Here is a 24,839-nt window from a genome sequence, read left to right on the forward strand (position 1 = left end):
GTTTGACAATAACTCAGTCATTTCAGTAATCTTTACATGTGTCCACATTGGTTGAAAATGTCATGTGATAGCATTGCGATTATCCTGACTGCATCAACAGAAGTTATTGTAAAAAGTAGTGATGCAGTCTTTCTCAGATGGCCAGACGATTTTGGCTTCATTCACCTCATCTCTGTTAGTTCTGTAATATCATGCAGGGTATTACATCAGCGCTTAAACACTAAAGTACACTAAAGTAACCTAACAGTAAATAAAAGTACTAAAAAACAAGATGATAGGATAAAACCTAAGGGGATGTAGAAAGACAGCATAAAAAGGAGGGGGGTTGGAGAAGAGTGTGTGAAACAATAGGATTACCTGCTAGAATATGTATCTGTTATTTGATGAAAACACAACAGCTAGCTACTACATTACTGTCATTTGTATTATTGTTATTTTTTTTTTAATAATGTTTTGTTGTTTAAAAAAAAAAAAGGGGGGGGGGGGGGGAGAGAAATCAAGAAGTCATAACACTGGAGAAACACACAGAAAAATAATTGTACAGAAAGATTGTTTTGCTGTTTTTGAAAAGGAAAGAAATATAGAAAAACAACATTGTAAAATGTTACATGTGCATGTGAATGTAAAACATGTAAATTCTCCATTACAAAATCAAATAAAAACTTGAATTAAAAAACAAAACAAAAACACAACAGCATAATGTTCTATTTTGAACAAATCCACATCAGACAATTAAAAGTAACAAAGCATTACTTAAAAGTCATTGTCAGCTTCTCCCTTCATTTCATGTCACCTGTTCCTGATGTTGTGATGATGTTGTGATGATGTTGTGTACATTATCACACATGGCAGTTTGGTGGATGACCTACTTTCCCACTGTTCTAGAGCCAGACAAGCTCCAGTAACAGAATCTAAATCACCCCTCCTGTGAAGTGGCTCAAACAGCTAGTAGCAGGGTTGGAAGTGACAGCTGGAAGGTGTGTGTGTGTGTTGGGGGGGGGGGGTTGAGCACATTGGGACACCTTGTTACAGTTAATATACCTGACATGAAAATCACAGCCTAGTTGGATACATAGCAGCAGTAATAGGAGGAGGAGGTGGGGTGGTGGTGGGGGGAGCAGGGCAGCGGGATATCAGCTGCTTTGAACATAAATACAAAAAGGGCATTGTGTTTATAATGATTGCTGAATCACCAGCTTCCTTTTGTCTGAACATGTAGGTGGTCATTTTTCAACAGGCTTCATCTAAGGGACTGAAACAAAGCATTATGTAAAAATACAGCATTATGTAATATCTTGACATTTTCACTTAATAATGAAACGCTCATTTTGTAGTAATCTGTGATATTATGTAATAAATAGCCTGACAAAAGTATGTAGTACCTTTCCCCACATTTTTGTGTTACATTATTAAATATTGTTAAGGTTATTACAAAATTGGATGAGATGGAGTTTTAGCCAGAAGAGTAACTTAATCAAGGAAGTATAGCAATATACACATTCTATACATCCACCTAACCAGAAGAACATCAGCTAAAAGCTCAACAAAACCAACTGTCATACAACTGAATGAAACCAAACAAGCCCTTAAATTAGCAAATATCTAAACTCAACTAATAACCTGAGACAAGTCATGAACAACATGAAACAACAGAATGATGCAATAAACTTTGCAGCGCTAAGCTAACATTAAGCACTATTTTAGAGTTCTTGTTGTGAGGTGACAGTGCTAACCATGTACTATGATTATATTGTGCTTATTTGAAGTTATTTATGATTCTATATATTTGTCTATTTGAGGCATGTCAATAAAATCAAATGCGCCAGTGTTAGCCAAATTGTTCATTTTTAACTGTAGTCTATAAACTAAATAAATAAACAGGTTTAAGTATAATCCTAAAGTAAACCCTTAAGGAGTGGCAGCATGCAAAGAAAAACTGTGGAAAAAAATCATGTATGATGTAGAATGTAGAATGTAAAATCTAAAATATAGACAGAGCATCAGGGAAAAATATGACATGCAATGCAACACACAGTTTCACAAAGCTTAAAGCAGTAATGGAAGAACCATTATGCAATATGTAGTATATTTTACTACAAAAAAGAAGGGAATTGTATTTTACCCTCCAGAGACCCAGCAATGTCTTTTTGTCCTCTGTAGGGGAGTTTCACAGCTTTACTTAAAGGTGTGGGAGACTTTTGTGAGCAATTTTTCATCAAATCTGTAAAACCTCAGTCATATCCTCAATATCACGAATCTGTAAGTCTTTCTGTGATTACTCACCTGAATCTCTTGCGTTACGGTGAACAATTTCGAAGTGCCATCCACCATAAACAGACCATGGGTTTATTAACAGAGCCAGTAGGTAACTCGGGAACCTTTGGAATTTTGTTGCGACGTGCATTGTGGGAAACGCCGGTTCGCTCCGCTGCCTGGCAGCAGCAGCTGCTACAGACACGAGGCAGAAACGGCAGGAGCTCCCTTCAGACTATGCTTATTCCTCCAGCCATTTCCACATTTCAGTCATTTCCGCACATGTTTTTTTCATCCATATAACATGTTTCCCACAACAAAATTCTGAAGATGCCCGAGTTACCTCTCGACTCTGGATGTAAACACATGGTTTGTTTATGGTGGATGGCACTTCAAAAGTGTTCACCGTAATGCAAGAGATTCAGGTGAGAAATCACAGAAAGACTTACAGATTTGTGATACTGAGGATATGACTGAGGTTTTACAGATCTGATGAAAAATTACTCAAGAAAGTCTCCCGCACACTTTAAAGGGGTCACATTTCACTAAACCCACTTTTATTAGTCTTTGGTACATTTATTTGTGTATTTGGACCCTAATAGTTCAAAAAGTTTGAATTTGAACCCTCCAGGTGCTGCAAAGCTATCTTTATATTAATTTTGGCAAAAATCAAGTCGATTTCTACAACCTGTTTTAATTCTTTCTTAATTTTTCACATTGTATAACTAGTTATGTCACGACATTTGCACATATAAGGTCAAGACTAGGGCAACACGGTGGTGCTGTGGTTAGCACTCATGCCTTACAGCAAGAAGGTCCTGGGTTCAATTCCAACATCAGTCAACGGGGGGTGGGACCGTTCTGTGTGGAGTTTGCATGTTCTCCCCGTGTCTGTGTGGGTTCTCTCCGGGTACTCCGGCTTCCTCCCACCATCCAAACACATGCACTAATAAGTTAATTGGTTAATCTAAATTGCCCATAGGAGTGAATGTGAGAGTGATTGTTTGTCTCTGTATGTTCAGCCCTGTGATGAACTGGCGACTTGTCCAGGGTGTACCCCACCTTCACCCCCATGTAGCTGGGATAGGCTCCAAGCGACCCCCGTGACCCTAGTGAGGATAAAGCGGGTTCAGAAAATGAATGAATGAATGAATGAATGAAAGGTCAAGACTTCTGGCGAACATTTCTCTGAGTACAACATAATTGTTTGTCAGCAGCCGCGGTTGTAGTCCATACTAGTCCATACTACATATAATATGTCCAAACTTTGAGCCGATTACCTAAAATGTTCCGTTGTTGGTTGAACAGGACAGAGCAGCACAACCAACAGCCTGGAGGGGGTGGGGCATGAAATGGCTCATTTGCATTTAAAGGGCCAGTGCTCAAAACAACCTTTCTGGTGTCATTACTCAGAAATAGGGTTGAAGATGGACCTGTGGAGTTGAATTAATGAAGAATTCAGACCCAAACATAGCATTTACAGTTTATGTAGACCACAGGGAAATGTTTTACAATGCATAATTCCATTACAAAAAGCAAAATATCACTCCTTTAAAAAACTAAACAAAACAATGTTGTCTACTGCAAAGGACATTCCATTAAAAAAAAGAAAAATGTATCTTCAAAAACTGTTGCATCATGCTGTTTCTAGTTAAGGTAACTATTTAATGTTAAATAAATAAATAAAACTTTTACGTTGCTGGGTCTCAGGAGGTAAATTAATTGTACTGTCTATCATTATATTGAGACTCTTTTATAACGTAAAACATTATGTAACTTTATTTGGCCCATCTTGTCAAATTATCACATAAAGCTGTGTTTTTCATCCGTGGGGTTGGGACCCTATATGGGGTCGCCTGGAATTAAAATGGGGTCGCATGAAATTTCTAGTAACTGATAAAAAAAATAAAATAAAATTACTAATGAAAATTGTTTTTTAATGATTCAATGTATATTTCATTATAATTAAAACACAACACACTTTTCCTAATAAAAATCAAGTTCACATAAAATGCAGGATATAATATCTGAGAGGGCATATCTTGATTGACCTTATCATGTGACTGTGTGCGTTACTACGCTTCAACCTGCCTGGACACAGTTGCAGTCAGAAAACCGGACCGAACAGAGAATGGAAAGATTTCTTCACCTGCGTAGCCCTGCTAAGACATCTCGAGGAGAAAAATGTCTCTATTTTGAATGTCTGGAGTCGCCAGAAATTTGTGATATTAAAATGGGGTCACAAGTCAAAAAAGGTTGGAAACCAGTGACATAGAGCATATTTTTCCATGGTGAGCTCTAACAGGGATAATCAGGATCTCCAGAAGTTGATTTCTTTGGATTTTTTTAATTAAAGTTTTCATCTGTTAGAGAAAGAAGGGTCAGTTGAGTATTTTTTAAGTAGATGAGCAGATGAGAAAATCACAATTCCGCCAAATATTTTGCCTTTTTTGGCAAAAAAATGGAATGTACAGCATATATCTTAAGTGTCACTGAAAAAACCAGTGAAAAATACAGTACAGTTGTAAATACTGTAAAAAGTTAGAGGATGCTGCCTTAGATCCTGGCCAGAGCTGAAGCTGTCATGTGTGAAAATGACCATTAGGGTTCCATCTGGCTGTTAACATGCACAGGGAGGATGCAGTAAGCAGGATGTGGGATCAGGTGTGAATGTTGTTTGGTTTCAGCTCGATGGGACTTCAGCCAGCCGAGTGCTGCTCTGGGTATTCTCTGATACGATCCCTGAAAAGGCCAGAGAAACCCGGTGTAAAGAGATACATTGAACAGGAGCCATATTCTGTCTGACACACAAACACACACTCACACAGAACCTGATCACATGGACATTACACAGATATTCCCCTGCTATTAAAACACACCTGACATCCACAGAATGCCCCTTGTAAAAATCCACAACGGCTGGTGTGAGACCTTCTTTGGTCCTCTGTAGAGTTAATAGGGTTTGTTCTGACTCAGCGACTGCAAGGATTTTATTTAACTGAAATCACATGACAAATCTATACTGAGTAAATAAATACTGCATCTTTACTTTGTGTGAGTTGGTTTTGGTGTCAGTTGTAATTGATACCCATCTGCTAATCACAAGTGGCTTTTCCATTGGACACCTGTGCAAAACTTTACCAATATTTACTAAATGTCGAAAAAACAGAAATGCGTAAATCACAAATGCGATGATTTGTTTTTTTATTATCACAAGATGGCACAAGAAGTCATGGCGACGAATGTAAATATGGTGTTGATTTACAGATATATTCATTACTATTATATATTACCCCTCTATCTCGTACTAAATTAAAAAATGATTGGGTTTCCTGGCATGTCCACACATACTGCGACATGTTTCTTCTCCGTCTTCGCTTGTTGTAAACTTCCTACTACTTCCTACTACTTGGTGTCAACATCCGTTTTTTTAATTCACGTGACTCTAGTTGCGAAAAAAGGTCTTTCCATTGCAGTTTTGTGTGATATATCATTTGCGCTACCCCCAAAAAACCACCTCTTGCCAGTGCAAAAACTTTTAATCAAAAAATGACACTTTTGGCAAAATTGTTTTTCCATTTGGTACATTTTTATGCGCAAGTTATATTTGCACAATTTGAGGGTCAATGGAAAAGCAACTACAGTCTTAAACATGACATTAAACATGTCTTAACATGTACTGTAGACTAACATCTTCCAGTCAGACTCAGAAAGGACAGAACCTAGTTATTGTACTTTTTATTCTCTTTTCATGAATAGTCGTGGATCTGCTTTGGGACATGGGGAAGCAGGCCCCTGGTGTTATAATACAATCTGAGCATTTACTGGCTTTGGTCAAACCTCCCAGCATGGAAGAGGAAGAGGTACAGATCATTCCAGGCCTGCACCTCCAGATTTACAAGCATGTTTTACCCAAGTCCAATACAGGTATTGAACACATTACAGCAGTGGTTCCCAACATTTTTTGGCTTGTGACCCCATTTTAACATCACAAACTTCAGGCGACCCCAGACATTCAAAACGGAGACTTTTTTTTTGCTAAAATTAAATTTTAGTTTGATCATGGAATAGTTTGCTATATTATGTTGCAAATAAACATTAATTTTAGATGACATTTAGTCTATATAATGTATATTATTATGGACGGAGGCAGAAAAGCCAGGTGTAGATTACTGCACAAAGTGAGAATTTGATTTTCCTTGGTCAGGATATGTACAGTCAGTTCAGCTTGGATTTAATTCGACCACCACCAAACAGTCACATACCAGTTTGAGTGGCACTAGAGGCAAGGAGGGTGAAGTGTCTTGCCCAAGGACACAACAGTATAAGACTAGGACAGAGCGGGATTTGAACCGCCAACCCTTCAATTATTGGACGACCTACTCTACCTTCTGAGCCAAGGCTGCAAATTAATACTGAACAACCAATAACTTAATCTATGAATTATGAAAGAGCTGCAGCATCTGAAACCGACCACAATGAACATTTGACAGATAAACAGTACCACAGTGCTTCAGTTTCAGCTTCACAGTTCGTCATGTCTTTTATGGATTGTGATTGTCTCTGTCAACTCACCATAAATTTTTATTGGTATTTTTTTTAATTTTTATCAATTACTAGAAATTTCAGGCGACCCCATTTGAATTCCAGGTGACCCCACATGGGGTCCCGAGCCCAAGGTTGAAAAACACTGCATTACAGTGACAATACCTCAAATAAGGATATATATTTAACATATATCCTTAGTGTCCAGCCAGGGTCAAAGTGCAATATATATTTATCTCTGCTGTTTCTTGGTTGGTAGACATGCTTGTTTTTATTCTGTATATATATTTACACTTTTTTTCTCTTTTCTTTCAAACTGTTTTGCACTATGCACCACAAGAGAGTCGTCTCTTTAAATTTCATTTTACATATGTATAAGGACAATAAAGGCATTCTATTCTATTCTATTCTATTCTATTCTATTGATAAAAGAAAATGATCAGCACAGAGGCCTTCATTCTGGAACCATTTCTCTAATGTCATCTGTAGTTCCTCCCCATCCTGCCACAGATCAATGTTCTCCAATTTGCAAGTTGATGTAACAGTGACTTCTGGATTTTGACCTTGATAAAGACTGGGCTCAGGTGTTAATAAGCCCAGCAGCTTTGATTTTACTAATGAATTTTACCTTCCTTCTCCTTGAGATGATCATAAGGTTTGCCTTGAGCACAAATACTGTATATTCCTTCACCCACTGGATCCTCCAGCAGTGAGGAAACAGTCATCATGAGCATAATGGTCTCATATGTAATACTGACAGTAAATCAGGAATAAACCTGGCCCAAGTATAAGTCCCTGTGGTACACCTGCAAATATCAAATCATTTGTAATAAATATTCTGCCAGTTTTAAACTTTGGAAAAGATTCTCCATGAGGTGATTTCAGGGCAGTGTCAGTCAGTTTGTCTGAATCCAAAAATTGTTGTCATTAAATGTCCTGAACAGTTTGCTGAGATGTTTTGCTGGGTTTTACTTAAAGGGTTTTGACCTGTGAATTTTGCCAAATGATGGCAAAATTCTATTGCTTACTGAAGTTTTGCTTCTTTGACACATATTGCATGAAAGATATCAAGCTTTTCTGCTCTTGCTGAACCTGTGGTAAAGAGTTAAGTGTAAATGTACAGAGTGAAATCTGATCTGACTATTGTCTATAGAGGGTATGCACATGACGTCACCGCTAGCGGAAGTCGCCGCAGTTCCGCCCACTGAGTGGCAGAAAGAGGGAGATGAGTGACAGCGTTGGCTTCAATACGGTCTAAACTTAAGAACAATATTTAATAAAAAATGGGGAGGAGCTGTTGTGCGATTGATTGCATGAACAGGTTTGAAAAGCAGTCGGAGCTATCGTTTTACAGACACCGAAAGACAAAGAAAAGAGAAGTAGATGGATCCACTAATCCAGGAAACCAAACCTAGGTTTGTGGATCCCGTTTGGTGTCAGGTAACATTAATTTACGCTGTATTTTTGGGTAAAATCATACCTTAAATTACATATTGTTTTGGCTAACGTTAATTCTTAGTAAAGCTCTTGGTTTCATGATCAGATCTTTGATGGTTTTTGTCTTCATTCTGTGATTCTGAACCTTGTGCTCCTGCATGATTTGTAAACTAACTTAAACTGAGGCGAACCTAGTTTTTCAAATACGGGGTACCAGAGAATAAAGCTACGACAGAGTATTAGGGCCACATAAGAAAATAAAAACACTTGTCGCTACGAGTTTAAAGTCATAAAATATAAACCCCATAATTTTATGATAATAAAGTCGAATACAAAAGGAATCTCAATGTTATGAGAATAAAGTCGTAGTTATAAAAAAAAAACTCATAACCCTAACCATATTTAACAAAAATGTCATTCGTTCATGAGATTAAAGTCATCATATTCCGACAATTAAGCCAAAATATTACAAGAATAATGTTGTAATATAAAAACAGGTGGAGAAAATATCATAATTTACAAGAATAAAGTCGTACCCTGCTGGTCCACAGCAGTAGTATCTGTGTTGTATAAAGTACTTGATCTGAACTAGACGTAAATCTCCTCAGTACCAGTAGATCATACATATATTCACTGGGGTCAGTACATGGTCTACTGTAAATGGACTTTGGATCAGTTGGTTCTGGGCCCTAGTTTTAGCCCCTGGTTGTCAGTACTGATGAAACCATGTATATTTGTTTAAGGTAAAAATAATGATGATCCCCTACACCCTGGATGTCAGGATACGTGATTTCTGTCCACATGTTAATGTTCATGGACCACTTGTTCTTCAGTAGCTCGTACAGATCCATGTCCAGTCCAGTTGTCCTTAATTTAATTTCATATTTCACATTTTCCCGTTCTCGCTTTGTTTACTGCTATACTCCATCATGTTGAGCTGGTTGGTTTTTGCCATTCAGTCTGACTTAGAGGGGCGTGGCCCAGGGGGGAAGTGATGTATGTGCATACCCTCTATATCAGGGGTCTCAAACATGTGGCCCGGGGGCCAAATGCGGCCCGCCAAAGGTTCCAATCCGGCCCATGGGATGAATTTGCAAAGTGCAAAAGTTCCACAGTCAAGGCTGTGGAACTCATTTTAGTTCAGGTTCCACATACAGACCAATATGATCTACAGTAAAATAATAATAGCATAATAACCTACAAAAAATGACTCCATATTTTCTTCTTGGTTTTATGTGAAAAAAAATTGTATTTCATTATGTCTGTAAATAATGACAACTTGAAATTTTTGTCTTGTTTTTAGTGCAAAAAATAACATTAAATTATGAAAATATTTACGTTTACAAACTGTCCTGTAACAATAAAATGTGAATAATCTGAACAAATATGAACAACCTGAAATGTCTCAAGAAAATTAAGCACAATTTTAACAATTTTCTGTCTGTTGCTAAGTGTTTAGTGTCTTTGTAGTTGTAGTTGAGGCATAGTATTGTTAAAACTGCACTTATTTTTGTAGGAAATTTCTGATTTTTCAGGTTATTCAGGTCATTTTTATTTGGATAGTTTATAAAAGTAAATATTTTCATAATTTAATGGGTTTTTTTGCAATAAAACAAAGACAAAAATTTGGAGTCGTCATTATTTATAGGTTATTATGCTATTATTTTACTGGTCCGGCCCACTTGAGATCAAATTGGGCTGAATGTGGCCCCTGAAAGAAAATGAGTTTGAGACCCCTGCTCTATATGTTCTGTTTGTATATAGTGTGTTGAGTGTGACAGAATGGTGCAATAACTTGCAAATAAACAGCAATCCAATTTCCATACATGGACACATCAAGTTGATCTTCTTTTATCTATGTATATTTTTCATTTTTATTTTTACTGTTTTTACTCTTCTTGTATGTCCTGTAAGGTGACCTTGGGTTTAGAAAGGTGCCCACAGATCACATCTATTAGAATTTTATTCATTTATTTTTGTATTATGCTATAAACATTCTTTATGGTTTGTTTGTCAGGTCTGAGTATTCGCGGCGTACAGGAAGAGGATCCTCCAGATGCCCAGCTGATGAGACTGGACAACATGCTGCTGGCCGAGGGGGTGGCTGGGCCAGAGAAGGGGGGAGGGGCAGCGGTGGCGGCGGCGGCAGCAGCTGCAGCGGGCAGCATCACTGACAACTCCATCGAACACTCTGACTACAGGGCCAAGCTGACACAAATCAGACAGATATATCATACAGAACTAGAGAAGTATGAACAGGTGAGTCAGCACTACTGCTACCACCACTGAGCTTCATTTTTACTGTAAATATGTCTTTATCTCCTTGTAGACTATTGTTGCAAATTTGCCTCAATATCCCACTGTTTTTGTAATGAGGTTCTGCTCAACACTCATTGTGAATGCACATATTGTTAGCCTCATAGCATTACCTAAATCATATTTTTTGGCCAAATTGGGATATCTATGTAACTTTACTCCCCTAACACTGCTGCTTCATTTTATGCAGATATCAGAATTTGGCCAAAAATATGACTTATGCACATATGCTATGAGGCTAACAATATGTTACCTGGTAATCGACCTGGTAAACTGATGTTCATGGATCGATGTCAAAGCCCTGTTTCAGTAACAGCTTTATTTATTTTATGACATTCTACTGATTTTTGGATCATTTTTGTGTTGTGTGTATTGTTGACTGGAGGAACTGATCAATAGTAGCATGAAGAAAATAATCTACATACCTGAGACTGGAAACTTTGTTAAAATATTATTATGCCAATTATGCCTTATGTCACTAATTTGCATCGTAGCTATTATATGTCCTGAATTCAAATTGACACAATCCACTTAATTTAGCATCTATTTGACAGCAACAGCACAAATATATATCTATATGGATGCTTCTATGAAACTGGGTACATTTCAGTACCTGGCACTTTACCAGCTTTTCAGACCCAAATAATAAAAGAGAAATGTAGACATATTTCCCCCCAGGATGTACCGAATGATGACCTCAGATAAATGCCAAAAAAATTATACTCTTGCTCTGAGCCATCCTAAAATTAATGAATTTTTAATAAAATATTGCGGGCAAAAATAGGACCAAAATTAGGACATGAAAAACTCCTTAGGTGTCAGTGCATTTTATCTGGACCTCATAGCTTAAAAATTGTCTTATACACCGCCATAAATAAAGACACTGTGTTAAATGTGATGATTCTAGTGGTTTTTCTAATCCAGTCATGTGGGTTTTTCATGAATTTGCAGTCTCATTTAAGGTTTTGTGGATAACCCATCATGTCCATTCGCATTACATGCAGAACCTGCCCAGTTAAACGCATATAAATCATGAGTAATTTTGCAACAGCGATCATTTTTATGAAACACCCTTGCATAATTAGTTCAATTCCCAAAATGTACCTGTGAGAGAATAAAAAGATATTAAACAAATAGTTGCACATAATTTTTATGTCGTTTTTACCATGTTACATGTAGATTTTTGTATGAAAAATAATGTTAAAAAAATATATAAATGTGTTATACCTGAAAAATAGTTTCTCTTTTATCTCAGTAAATATTTATTTTTAAGATAGACCCAAAGTGCTTCCAAACTAGCTTCATAACATTAGTCTACATCTGGTGTGTATATATATATATATATATATATATATATATATATATATATATATATATATATATATATATATATATATATATATATAGCAGGGTCTGTAGTAAGGGAGTAAGGATGTTTAGTGTTTTGCACTTTACTGTATCCACCATGTTTATTTTGGAGGTAAATATCCTTACTATAACCCTGGTCATAGTTGAGAGGGAACAAATGTGATAATGTTCAAACATGGACAAATTGACTTTTGGAAAGAAGAGATGACTTCAAACTAAAAACCTACAATTGAAATAAGATTATGCCTGTACATCATGATTTTCTGTTTGTGACTATGTGAACAGTTTCACCTACAGGCACTTAGAAATTAATGAAGACAGATGAATATAATTGTACAATTGCTCTGCATGATGTTTTTCATCAGGCCTGCAATGAATTCACCACCCATGTCATGAACCTACTGAGAGAGCAGTCACGGACACGACCCATCTCACCAAAAGAGATCGAACGCATGGTGAACATCATTCACCGCAAGTTCAGCTCCATCCAAATGCAGCTGAAGCAGAGCACTTGTGAGGCTGTCATGATCCTGCGCTCCAGGTTCCTAGATGCAAGGTGTGTATGGACGTTCAGATGATGTTGATTTGATCATGGTGAAGCAAACTGATACTGGTCTATATGTCCTAGGAGATTCACTGATTAGGATAATAATCATGCAGATAACTGATCATATATCTTACCATAGTGTGAATAATCACACATTCTTCAAATAAGGAATATTAAGGGTTTTAATACTTTTTGTTTAGTTATTAATCTCTCCCCCCACCCCCCAAAAAAATAACAAACAGATGCTGATGTAGATGCTTTGCCTTTTTGATCTCTGCATTCTGGTCATAAATGTTTCAGTGCCTCTGTTCTTTTCTTTTGTCAGGAGGAAAAGGCGAAACTTTAGCAAACAGGCCACTGAAATCCTGAATGAATATTTTTATTCACATCTGAGCAACCCATACCCCAGTGAGGAGGCCAAAGAGGAGCTCGCTAAAAAGTGCAGCATCACTGTTTCCCAGGTGAGCAGAAACACACTTGATGTGATATTAGAAACACCGCTGGTTAAAATGTCAAATAAAACACGATCATTCATGACTTTATTTTATTTCAGCGTCCATCATGCAGTGTGATTTGACAAGTTCTATAAATGCCTGAATAGCCCACATATGCAGCCTTTTATGAGTTTTTGTGTAACTCTTAGTATGTCACTGTGGGATGTTATTAGACCCTCTGGAGCTGCTCTTTTGTATTTTACACTGGTTTGCAGTTAGAAGAATATGTGGATACATCTGTCACCTCTGTTTCCCGGCGACCCCATTACTATAAACACAAACCTAATCTGCTGCTAGTGCCAGGTCAGAGTTAGTTCATCTCGCAAAGTTTCTGAGGATGAGCCCTTTCCATGGAAATGTTAGAACAAAGGCTAGCAAGTTGTTGGTCAGCTAACATTAATCAAGAAGCATGTGAACTAATTTCCCATTTGATAAATGTTACAAACATAACATCGATGTGACATCACAAACATAACACACTTCTTGCTTGGGTAATGTTAACTGACTTGCCGGTTTTCAGTGCCATGTTGATATGTCATGTTACACTTTGCTGCAGCGCAATAAGACAGTTTGACTCCTCCACGGATCACTGATATTCCATTTCAAGTCTGTGTTGAAGCTCAGTTTTTTTTTTCTTTGGATAATTGAAATTAGATGCAGTACTTGCCCTGTTTTTTTACACAGCAGGTATACTGTATGTTGGAGACGATAATCCTGATTACATTTTTGTTATTGTATAAAATTATTGACAAAGTGCATTGGACAATAATGCCTCATGCCATCTTTACTTTCTGCAGCCTATATTCCATATGTGTGCTGTATTAACCATGTGACCATTGAGACAGATCTAGAAAGTCAGCTGCAATGTATCACTTAGAAAGTAGGCCTTTTGTTAAAGCTAAAACAAAGTTTCTTTAAATGTGTTCCGCATAAATTTATAGGTTATACCCACAGTTATAGATTTATAAGTATAAGTGGTATATCTTATAATTAAAATAATTCCATTTACATCCTTACTTTTTATAAATATCTAACAGTCCCTTAGATCTTCATTCAGCATGTCATTTCCTGAGTAATATACTGCCTTAAAGCGATTTAGATATATTGACAAGGGATCATGTGAGGTTGTCACTCCAATAACCTCATGTAAATCTTGATTGTCTAAATTAAATGTTGTATCTGTTGTGTTGGGGATGAGTGTGGAGTGTTAGAGTCCAGTACTGTAAAAAAGCCCATTCTTTTTTGCCCTCAGGGTGGGGGAAGCACCATCACAGTGTCACAGGTATGTCACTATTCTATCTCCTCATCTGCTGTCTGTCATTTTGTCTGCAGATATGACTGGCTTTAGCTCAGTGTAATCAACAGACAGCTCCAAGAACAATACATGTTCTCTCATGTGGATAATCTACACACTAGTGCTGTGGTCAAGACCACTGGGGTATATCTAGACCAAGAGAAAACCAGGCTTTTGACCAGATACTGCAGTATATTTGATCAATAATATGGAATTACTGCAACCTTGTCCTTTTTTTTTTATCACAAAATATAATTTAGAAACAATAATTTACTATCCCATGATCAGTCCCCTAGATGTATTATGAAGCTAACACTGCACTACCTACATCCTGCAATATATACTCATGAAATGAGATGATTTACACTTCAAAATACATAACAAATAACTAGTGTGCAACTGAAGAATGCTCCATGAACCATACATTATATATACTCTTTGTACATAAGAGGCTAATATGTAGGCCTACTATATAAGTAATAATCACTCAGTCTTCTGTGAATGAGGGGAGGGATTATTTAGGTAGCCATCTGTCACACTAGTTAGGTTGGAAAATTGTATTACTGAAAATTCATCTTCTCCAAAAATACAAAATTAAAACTTTGTTGAATGCATTTGAAACATAAAGTTTTACATCGAGTCACAGAAATGATGTTAACAAATAAATCAGAGAATGTACTGTATTATCAATGCAGTTGTGGTCTTAACTTGTCAAGAAATAACATTTTGACCAATCTTTTGTACTACAGGTATAATTCAGTAAAACAAATCTTTGCAAAATGTCCCATTTTGTGAGCATTTGTTTTAGTCTTTATGGGTTCTAAATATTGTCTAAAATGGCATAAATTAACATGTAATTTTCAGTTATGTGTGGAGCAACAGTTAGCGCCTCAGGGCTGTTGGAAAAGAAGGTGGTGGACAGGATGGAAATGTGGAGGAGTGTATGTACGTGTGCATTATTAAGTGCAGTGGTGTGGTTTCTCTGAATGCACTGGCTGGAGAAGGTTCAGCTGTCAGGTCCCAGTATGACACAGTTCATCTCACCTCATCTCTTCATATTCCTCCTTCTCTGGTTTTCTCATCTTGGCCTTATGGGATGCAACAACATGTACGTCAACATTTAATTATTCTGTTTCCCCAAAAATGCAATGGAAAGCACAATCAGCCTCTACAGTGACACAACAAAGCAGAAATTATGTAACCTGAGAGCTCAGATGTTTGAGATGGAATTGCAGTTGTCAGATGTAGTATAAGACTGTCTTCTCATTTAATCTCAGTAAACACTGGGTGCAGTTTTAACAGCTTTGGTTTGTGTTTGTTTTTGTTCCAACTTGAGAGAAGTGGACAAAGGATAATGAAAATATGACCGAAAATTAACTACAGTGCGCTGTTTCCTGTTTGTGATAATTTTAGTGATTAGCTAAAATTCATCCCTTTGTGTCAAATGTTTTCAGATACACTCTGACAAGCACCTTATTTGATGACTGACTGCTCGCTTCATGGTGTTAGCATAGTTTTGTTCACACAGGACCATTGCTCTAATAATTTTGAAAATGATTTCATAATATAAGAAATAACAGTATTGAAAAATTAAGTTTTGCTATATTTAATGTATTTTTAAATTATGATAATAATAATGGATTAGCTATATATAGTGCTTTTCTATGAGGACATATTCAAAGCGTGTACAGTGGATCCGTTTTTCATTCACGCTCACATTCTCACTCTGGTGGTGGTAAACTACATATGTAGCCACAGCTGCCTTGGGGCAGGCTGACAGAAGTGTGGCTGCCAATTCACACCTTCGACCACCACCAAACATTCATACACATTCATGCACTGCTCTACCTCCTGAGCCACGGCTACCTGTGTAATTCTTGGTAGATTGTGGTATGTTTGGACATAGGCATTTCACTTTTTTATTGTTTTTTTAATACTGGATGCGCAACAGTGAAATTGTCATAAAGTGGTGCATCATCTGCATATACAAGTATAATTTAACAGTGAATACAACATAAGTGCAAAAAGGAATGGCTTCTGTGGTACACCAAGAGTTACTAGGGCACAACAAAGAATGATATTGGAAGATGCAGATTGTCTCTGATACACACCTATTTAATTAGGTTATTTAATGATTTTTTTTTTTTTTTTTTTTTTTTTATCTTTCAAGATAAAGAGTTGTTTCACCACATATGCTTCATAAATTGATGGAAAAATTTGAAGTAGTGAATTAGAATTAGTCAATGAAGCAGATACGCCATTACACACACCTAGATCTACTGGGATAAGCTTTGGCAGAAATGGAATCGCCAAATATCAACAGTTGATAATGAGCTTGTGTGTATTTTTTAGCATTTGCCCTGAATATCTGTAGATCCAGTAAAAAAAGCTGATCATTTATTACCTCTTTCAGATGACACAAATTGGATTAACAATTTTATTTTTGTTTTATGTATCCTTTATTTGTCCAGGAAGGTCCCATTTAGAGTCAACATCTCTTCTATTAAGTAGCATGTACTAAGAGACCAACAAAAACAGCAGAAATTTACCATTGTTTGCAAAGAACAGATCAATAAATTGCATCAGACTCTAGGATTATCTCATAAGGATGACAGTTTTGTTTTTTTTTTTTAAATGCACACAAAAATACAGACTTAGCGTTTCAAGGCCATAAATCTGTGCTGACCTTTGAGGAAACATGTCCAATGGGTTGAACTTATTGTCTCATTTATGACAAACCTGCCAGCTATAGTCTTCTCTCCCAAGCAGATATTTCCTAATGTCTTTAGATGTGAGCTGGAGTGACCTGAGATTAATGAAAGTGCAGTCTAACACAATATTTTGCCCTAATTTCTTTGTTAATTTGCTATTGGCCTTCCAAACAATAGGATGTTTTGGAAAAAGCATAGAGGCAATTTTATTTCAGGGTGAAATATTTAGTAAATGTCACTGCATACACACAAAGGCCACCAGCACAAAACACACACATGCATGAACAGTGGCCAGTGACCTTTCAGCTGTCGTACTCTGTTACTGTCTATCCTTGGTTGCTCTTTACAAGCCCTGTGTGTTTGACCGGAATTACTCCCTGTCCTCTTCAGTGGCCTTCCTTAAACCACACGGCTGCCATTCACACACAGATGACACCACTGTAGTGTTCACTCTGTTGAAGGTGCAGTGTGTGAGGTGTAGGATGACCGAAGCTGCGGAAATGGACTACATTAGTCATAATTTGACTAGAAAACATGAAGTGCTTTGTTTAAATACCAAAGAATAAGCCATTTATATCTACAGAGAGAGTGTCTCCCCTTCATAGATGCTACACTACCATGATTTTACAATAGTTCTGAACTGACTACCTCTTCTTCTTTTCATTTTCTTCTTTTGTAACAGGATTTATCTGGTGTGAGGGCTGAAGTCAATATCCCTTTAATTAAAAACCCCAAAATGGGCAAAATAAACACTCACTGTAGCAAGGAACTGCAAACTAGGAGGGGAGATTGAGGGGTTTTCAAGTGGTTGCAATTTGCAGCTTCACCACTAGATGTCACCATGTATCACACACTAAACCATTAACACCTGACTGACAAGAATTTTAACTCAGAAATAAAAAGAAAATATTCAGCCCTGCGATGAACTGGCAACATGTCCAGGGTGTACCCCGCCTTCACCCTTAAGTAGCTGGGATAGGCTCCAAGCGACCCCCGTGACCCTAGTGAGGATAAAGTGGGTTTAGATAATGAATGAATGAATAAAAAAATATGACAAACACATCATGTATCTGTGACATACATCGATGTATCGTCTGCATATAGTGAAACTAAATGTTACATACTATACACAAATCCCCCCGCAAAATACGTAACTGAAGAAACAAATATATACACCAGGTCCTGTTGTACACAAACGGTTTAAGGCAGGAGTGTCCAATCCTGGTCCTCGAGGGCCGGTATCCTGCTTGTTTTAGATATTTCCCTCTTCCAGCACACTTGACGGTCATTATCAGGCTTCTGCAGAGCTTGATGATAGGGTTAGCATTTGAATCAGGTGTGTTGGAAGAGGGATACATCTAAAATATGCAGGATACTAGCCCTCAAGGACCAGAATTGGGTAAGGTTTAAGGAGTGTCCAACTAATTTAACAATCAGACAAACACATGAATCTGCTTTTGTAAGATGCCAGATATGAGACAGTGGCTTTTTTTTGTCTTTTTCTTCTCCCTTCTGTGTCAGGTTTCTAATTGGTTTGGAAACAAGAGGATCCGATATAAGAAGAACATTGGAAAGTTCCAGGAAGAGGCTAATCTATATGCAGCAAAGACAGCAGTGACAGCAACGCAGGCGGTAGCAGCAGCCGTCCACAACAGTCAAGACAACTCTCCTAGCACACCCAACACAGGTAGGCCGGGGTATCCAATAGATATTTTATATTTATGTACTGATTATTTTAGCCCTGTTGATCCACACTGACTCTTTGTGAAAACCACCTTTATGTTTTTTTATGCACTTAAACACTATTAGTTTTTTTTTTTTTTTTATGTATTTAACCTTATGGACAATGAAATTATTTTACTAGTCTTTTAGATCAGCAACTGTTCTTAGGTGTTCATTTGGTAATATTACAGAATTACAAAGTAGTAACAGTTATTCATTTATTTTTCCTAGGTTTCCAAATGAAAGACAAGGAGTTCCAGATGGATGATGTTGACACCAAAAGCTCCTTGTTAACCAGCATGTTTACTGGTACTGTAAATTAACACTGTCAGCAGCTATTTTTAGACTGTCCCTGCTGTGATTTATTTTATTTTACTCATCAGCAATATTCATAATTAAATTCATAAATTCATATAACTTTATATCAGTTTATATCTATACTGTATTACATTTGTCCCTATTCTGCCCTGTTGGGAGTCATTTAATGATCCAAAACATGGAAAGTATCTGTCATAGAGCTAGTCCGTGGAGTATTTAGGGCAGTGTTTTTCAATCTTGGGGTCGGGACCCCATGTGGGGTCACCTGGAATTCAAATGGGGTTGCCAGAAATTTCTAGTAATTGAAAAAAACAACAACAAAAAAACCAAACAAACAAAATAAAAAAAACTTACTAATGAAAAAATACATGGTGAGTTGAGAGAGACAATCACAATACATAAAAAAACATGACAAACTGTGAAGCTGAAACTGAAGCACTGTGGTACTGTTTATCTTTCAAATGTTCATTGTGGCCGGTTTAAGATGCTGCAGCTCTTTCAAAATTCATAGTTTGAGTTCTTGTTTGTTCAGTATTAATTTGCAGCCTTGTAAATACAAGCTGACCATATCATGACCAAGGAAAATAAAATTTTCACTTTGTGCAGTAATCTTAACCTGGCTTTTCTGCCTCTGTCCATAATAATATACATTATATAGACTAAATGTTGTCTAAAATTAAGGTTTATTTGCAACATAGTAGAGTAAACTATTACATGATCAAAACAAATTAATTTTAGCAAAAAAAAAAAAAGAAAAAGTCTCTGCTTTGAATTTCTGGGGTTGCCAGAAATTTGTGATATTAAAATGGGGTCATGAGCCAAAAAAGGCTGGGAACCACTGATTTAGGGTGACACTGTCTGAATAAGAAAAATTTGCAGAAACATGTCACACTATATGTACACTTAAAGAAATCAGGTCTTACTTAATTAACTTGAATCCAAATGCATCCCATACTGTTAAAAGTGAGAGAGATGCTTATTTTATTTATTCATCTGTCGATGACAATACTGATTCCATAGTGGTTTCATTATTGGTCTAGGCTTATTACAACGTGTGACTAGTGGTTTATACCCAATTTCAAGCAAATGTATATGTTTTGCACAGTGATGTAATATTAAGAGATAACTTATTATTAGATAAGTTGGCCCATCTAATGTTAACATTATCTTTACGTTAGCTAATGTTACTTGTTACTTGAATATACATTGCTAAGTATGTTAGTAAACATCCACTGTGTACAGTTCAGGTGGATTTAATAATGCAAATAGATTAAAGCATGTAACATATAATCATAATTAGTGTATCATCACCTGAAAACAAGAGATGTTGGGTTTTGGTTCCATAAAATATACCTTTATGGCTTCAGAGGGAGTGGGTCAGTTCACATGCAGTCGACCATGTTGGATTACCATATTTAAGTAGCTCAACATAGATGGTTTTTCTTTGTCTAGTAGGTGACATCCAGCATTAAGGTGTATTATGTCCAACAATGGCTGAATGTGGATCAGTGTTAACATCCCATAAATACAAAAAAGAAACTAAGAAACAATGACTATGTGTTTTTAGTGGCTGCCATAGGGTAGGCTGAGTGGAGAACAGACTGGATTTCCACTGCTGGACATTAGTGAAGATTGCACTTTAACCTGTTAATTTATTCCATTGATTTCTGAGTCATGTCCTATTTTCATCAACACGGAGCTGAAAACAATTCTGTTATCGTGCACTACTTCATAATGTCATCAAACTACATCTGATGTTATTGTATTGAATGAGAGAACACAGACAGACCCTATTTTCTAATTTTCACATGTGAAACTGTACCACATCAGTGTTGTATGATTGTATAAAACATGCTGAGTCGTAGATCTGGGCATGCTTTGTGTTCCTTCTCAGCCTGTTTCTCTATCTCAGTTGCCTCCATCTTGTCCTCCTCAGGTTCTCCTGGTTCCTTTAGCCTCCCACACTCAGGGGACATGTTCATCAGCATGCAGGGTCTTAATGGGGCGTCGTACCAGGGGGCTCAAGTCGGAGCCAATATGCAGTCTCAGGTAGGAGCCGTGTATGATAAAAGGTCAGGAAATGCATTCAGCATCCTGATGTGTTTGTGGTCTCTGGGGGGATTCTTTGAATACAAAATGTGCATTCATTTTCAGATATTTTTAGACAATGTCCTGCAAACAAATTTCACATCCTCCAATAAAAAAGTGTGTAATGTGACCTAATTTTACTTTATTGTTATGGCCACATCTGTGCATAAAAAGGTGGGAAAGCCAGAGCAGATGATACGTAAACAAGCAGCAATCTGATGCATCTATAAATACAGGCAGCTTTATGTGGTATTGGTACTTTAAAATATTAAAAAATGACCAAAAGGTGCTGTATCATTACAATGTTTATAAAAAGTGTACGTTATGTCTATTATATTGCAGAGATATGGGTTGAATTCTTTCACAGCCACAGGCTGGTGTGTCACTGTGAATCCATTTGACCTCTAGAGGGGGGAGTGAGTCTCTCTACTGGTCTCCCCCAACAATGGCAATACACGGCAAGGTTGAGTTGACAATGAGAACCATTAAGAAACAACTTTTAGTCAAAGAAAGTGACAAAGACAAAAAAGATGGAAATGTTGTTTTCACAACTTGACACATCACTACATTAAAAGATTGGAGTTTGATGCTTAAATTACGGTTTTATTTCTACACAAATGAGTTTGAGTATGAGGTTAATGAAGGTATAAAGTTATTATTTTATAATATTACTAGTGCATTGACTCATGGGGATCCACAGGTTCTAGATGTGATCATTTTTATGCTGTTGTGTATTTGTGCATGCTGTACCACATTTGTCCAGCAGTCACCGCCAAAGCGTTCTGGCCATAGCAATGTGATTGTAAGGCTATTGTATTCCAAAATTACTAATGTCTCCCAAAATACTGGTCCTGCCAACTTGCCGTTTTCGCCAGTCTGTTCCTGGACCCAAAACACATAAGTATGCCAAACTGCAGCAGTCAGCTCTGTACAGATTTTGTGTGAATCCCCGGACACACACAAGCATGCATGTACACACACAGAGGCCACTTGGCTTTTATAATATAGATAACTCTCAAAAAGCATGAAAAGAAAATATTCTGTAGAAGTTCAAGTATATGGAAACAATTTTCTGCCTGTTACCTAGAAAATAAAACATGCATTTTGGTTTGTAAATACAAAACAAATCTACCAAACAAACAACATAGTTCTTTACATAAATATGAAAACTGTATAATCAAATCCTGTGCCTTTTGTTATAGTCTCGCTAATGATTTTCTCACATATGTGTAATGTAATTTGTCCTCCACAATGCCATGTGAAACATAATGGGCTTAACATGATCTGATCCTAATACTGTCTGAAAATAAACTGAAAACGTGGTGCAGACCTGACTTTTATAACACGTGTACTTCATTTTTATCTCACCTACTCTGGACATTTGTGAGAAAATTGTCAACACAGTCACAGAAGAAAGGTTTTATGAAAACTTGGAAATTTTGGTCTTTTTTAGTGTAGATTGTTTCCCTTTAAGACATGTTGTATCTGAAGAAGATGAAATATTTTGTGTGTTTGTTGGTATGTACAGTACATTTAGCAACCCAAATAACTGATGGATAAAAAATGGCTTGTTTGTCAGATTTTGGCAGGATATTAACTCCTTACACTAGAAACCGAATACATTCATCATTGTTTTTTCTCTCCACATTGATCTTATATTAACCTGAAGTCATTGTGGCCCTTAAACCTTATAATGGGAGGAAAAACCCTGGATGTATGAGATATCTCCAGAAATATGAGAAAACCCCTGTTTGTGTTGTTGTGACTGTGATAATTTACAATCTACTAATGTAATAATGTATTTTGCTCTGGCTCAAGTCTTATTTGGTGTCAATATGTACATTTTTATGGCCACATAAGCAGAGGTGGCAAAAGTACCCACACGTTTACTTAATTACAGATACTTTGTCTTGTTGCATTTTCTGTGTTTTTGTCTTGTTATATCTGTATGAAACATTTACATGTTGTGGTGTCTTATTGCATTTTTTACATTATATTCATCTTGTGTTGCCTTTAATGTGAGTTATTGTCATGAATGATATGCACCAACACACAGACCAGTGGATCTTCTTATGTATGCGTTATTGTTTGATCCATTTTAGGCTGAAATCAGCTGAGAAGGTGCAAAAGCTGCAAAATAAAATAAAATAATAATAATTATTATTATTCTTTCCTTCAATTGTAATAGTACGAGAAGCCTTGTTTGGAAATGTATGGACTAAAGGTTTACATGTTTGTGATAAAATGGAACTAAATGTAAAAAGACATATACTGATGTTTTCTCCATATCTTCAGATGTCTTCTACTTTCTTATTGTCACTGTTTTTTATACAGATAGTTCATCATTTTTGTTCCTTTTTTCCTTGTTGTCCATCTAGGTGGATACCATCCACAGTGCTATCAGTCAGACAGGCTACAGTAATGGCCTCCGACATCCTCTGTACACCTCACATGGCCTCAACGTAAGTACAAGTAACCATGGCAACAAATTTCTGTGCTGAAAAGATGACAAGTGATAATGGCTGTGGTGATGATGATAGTAAATAATGATAGGTTGGAAGTAGATTGGAAAAAAAACAGACACATCAGGTTTATGGAGTTGTAAAGTGGAAAGTCTTGAATGAAACACAAGACGAAGCAGAAACGGAATGTCTGGACTGTCTTGTCTTTTTCTGTGCGTATGTGTTTTTTGTGGTCACTGCTGTCACATCACACTGTACTTTTAGAACCATACACTTATATTAAATGTTTTTATTATACTGCAAAAATGACCATGAACAACAAAATGTCTCATTGCCTTTATGTCTGTATCTTTTATGAGAGTCAAGATGTATAATTGTCCAGGTTTATTTGATGTTGTACAGGCATAAACATACATGCACACACCACTACGCATCATCCTTTGAGGGTTATAATTAGAATAATAGTAATAAATAATTATAAGTATTTGTTTTCCACAGCATGTTTCCATGTAGTTCATGTTTCACAATAAAAGCCTTGTTACAAAATGAAGCAGCTCTGTCCACAGAAATATTAGAGTTGTTTAATTTGAAAGAGTCTGAGAAAGTGTTGTTTGCATTAGCTTTACAGGTTTCACAAAAATAAACCCTAACTTTTGACTGGTCACTGGTCAAGTGGAAATATTCATCTGAAATTAATGAAATAATGATTACAAATCAGTGTGTTTCTATAGGATGAAATGGTGTTGCATTTGGGTCAAGTGGGAACTTTCGCAATTTGTACTAATTATGTTCATAAAAATACTTCTATTCTATTCTATTCTATTCTATTCTATTCTATTCTATTCTATTCTATTCTATTCTATTCTTACATATGTTATCCTCACATATAACTTCATTCTTGAAATATTACAACACCATTAACTACTTTTTACCCAAAAAACATCATCAATCTGTTAACAATAAAAAAAAATATATTTTCTTATTCTCTGATATGTCTTTGTGCCGTAATTTATCCTACATCCTGGGACGTTCCCAGTGCTCTGGAGGGCCCTCTAGTGGTTGCAGGAGTCCTTAGTAGTCCCAATTTTACTTACACATCAGATGCAAATATGAAAATAATTAGCATTATTTTTTTGTAGACTGCTAAAACATAACTGATTCTGAAACGTTGGGTCTTTTTGGCCAAAAAAGATGCCCTACCCATTATTCAAGCAGCGCTGCTCCTTTCTCTACTGCTAATAACTCAGCCAACATGCCTGCAGACATGCTAATATGACATTAAGA

The 24,839-nt window shown here is 36.6% G+C and overlaps 1 protein-coding gene across 2 annotated transcripts in view; it reads left to right on the forward strand.

Moving 5' to 3' along the window:
• The window catches only part of LOC115430340 (pre-B-cell leukemia transcription factor 3-like), a 57,103-nt gene that overhangs the window by 29,447 nt on the left and 2,817 nt on the right, over window positions 1-24,839 (forward strand). The window contains exons 3-10 of one of the 2 annotated variants that reach the window (XM_030150299.1): window positions 10,253-10,494; window positions 12,285-12,475; window positions 12,792-12,927; window positions 14,213-14,242; window positions 18,487-18,652; window positions 18,919-18,996; window positions 20,942-21,054; window positions 23,472-23,555. In XM_030150299.1, the coding sequence (XP_030006159.1) occupies window positions 10,253-10,494; window positions 12,285-12,475; window positions 12,792-12,927; window positions 14,213-14,242; window positions 18,487-18,652; window positions 18,919-18,996; window positions 20,942-21,054; window positions 23,472-23,555 (1,040 nt within the window). The remainder of the gene's footprint in view (window positions 1-10,252; window positions 10,495-12,284; window positions 12,476-12,791; window positions 12,928-14,212; window positions 14,243-18,486; window positions 18,653-18,918; window positions 18,997-20,941; window positions 21,055-23,471; window positions 23,556-24,839) is intronic. The other variant, XM_030150300.1, reaches the window with a different exon arrangement.

The sequence above is a fragment of the Sphaeramia orbicularis genome, chromosome 12, assembly GCF_902148855.1.
Source record: "Sphaeramia orbicularis chromosome 12, fSphaOr1.1, whole genome shotgun sequence".
In the NCBI taxonomy this organism is placed as follows: Eukaryota; Metazoa; Chordata; class Actinopteri; order Kurtiformes; family Apogonidae; genus Sphaeramia; species Sphaeramia orbicularis.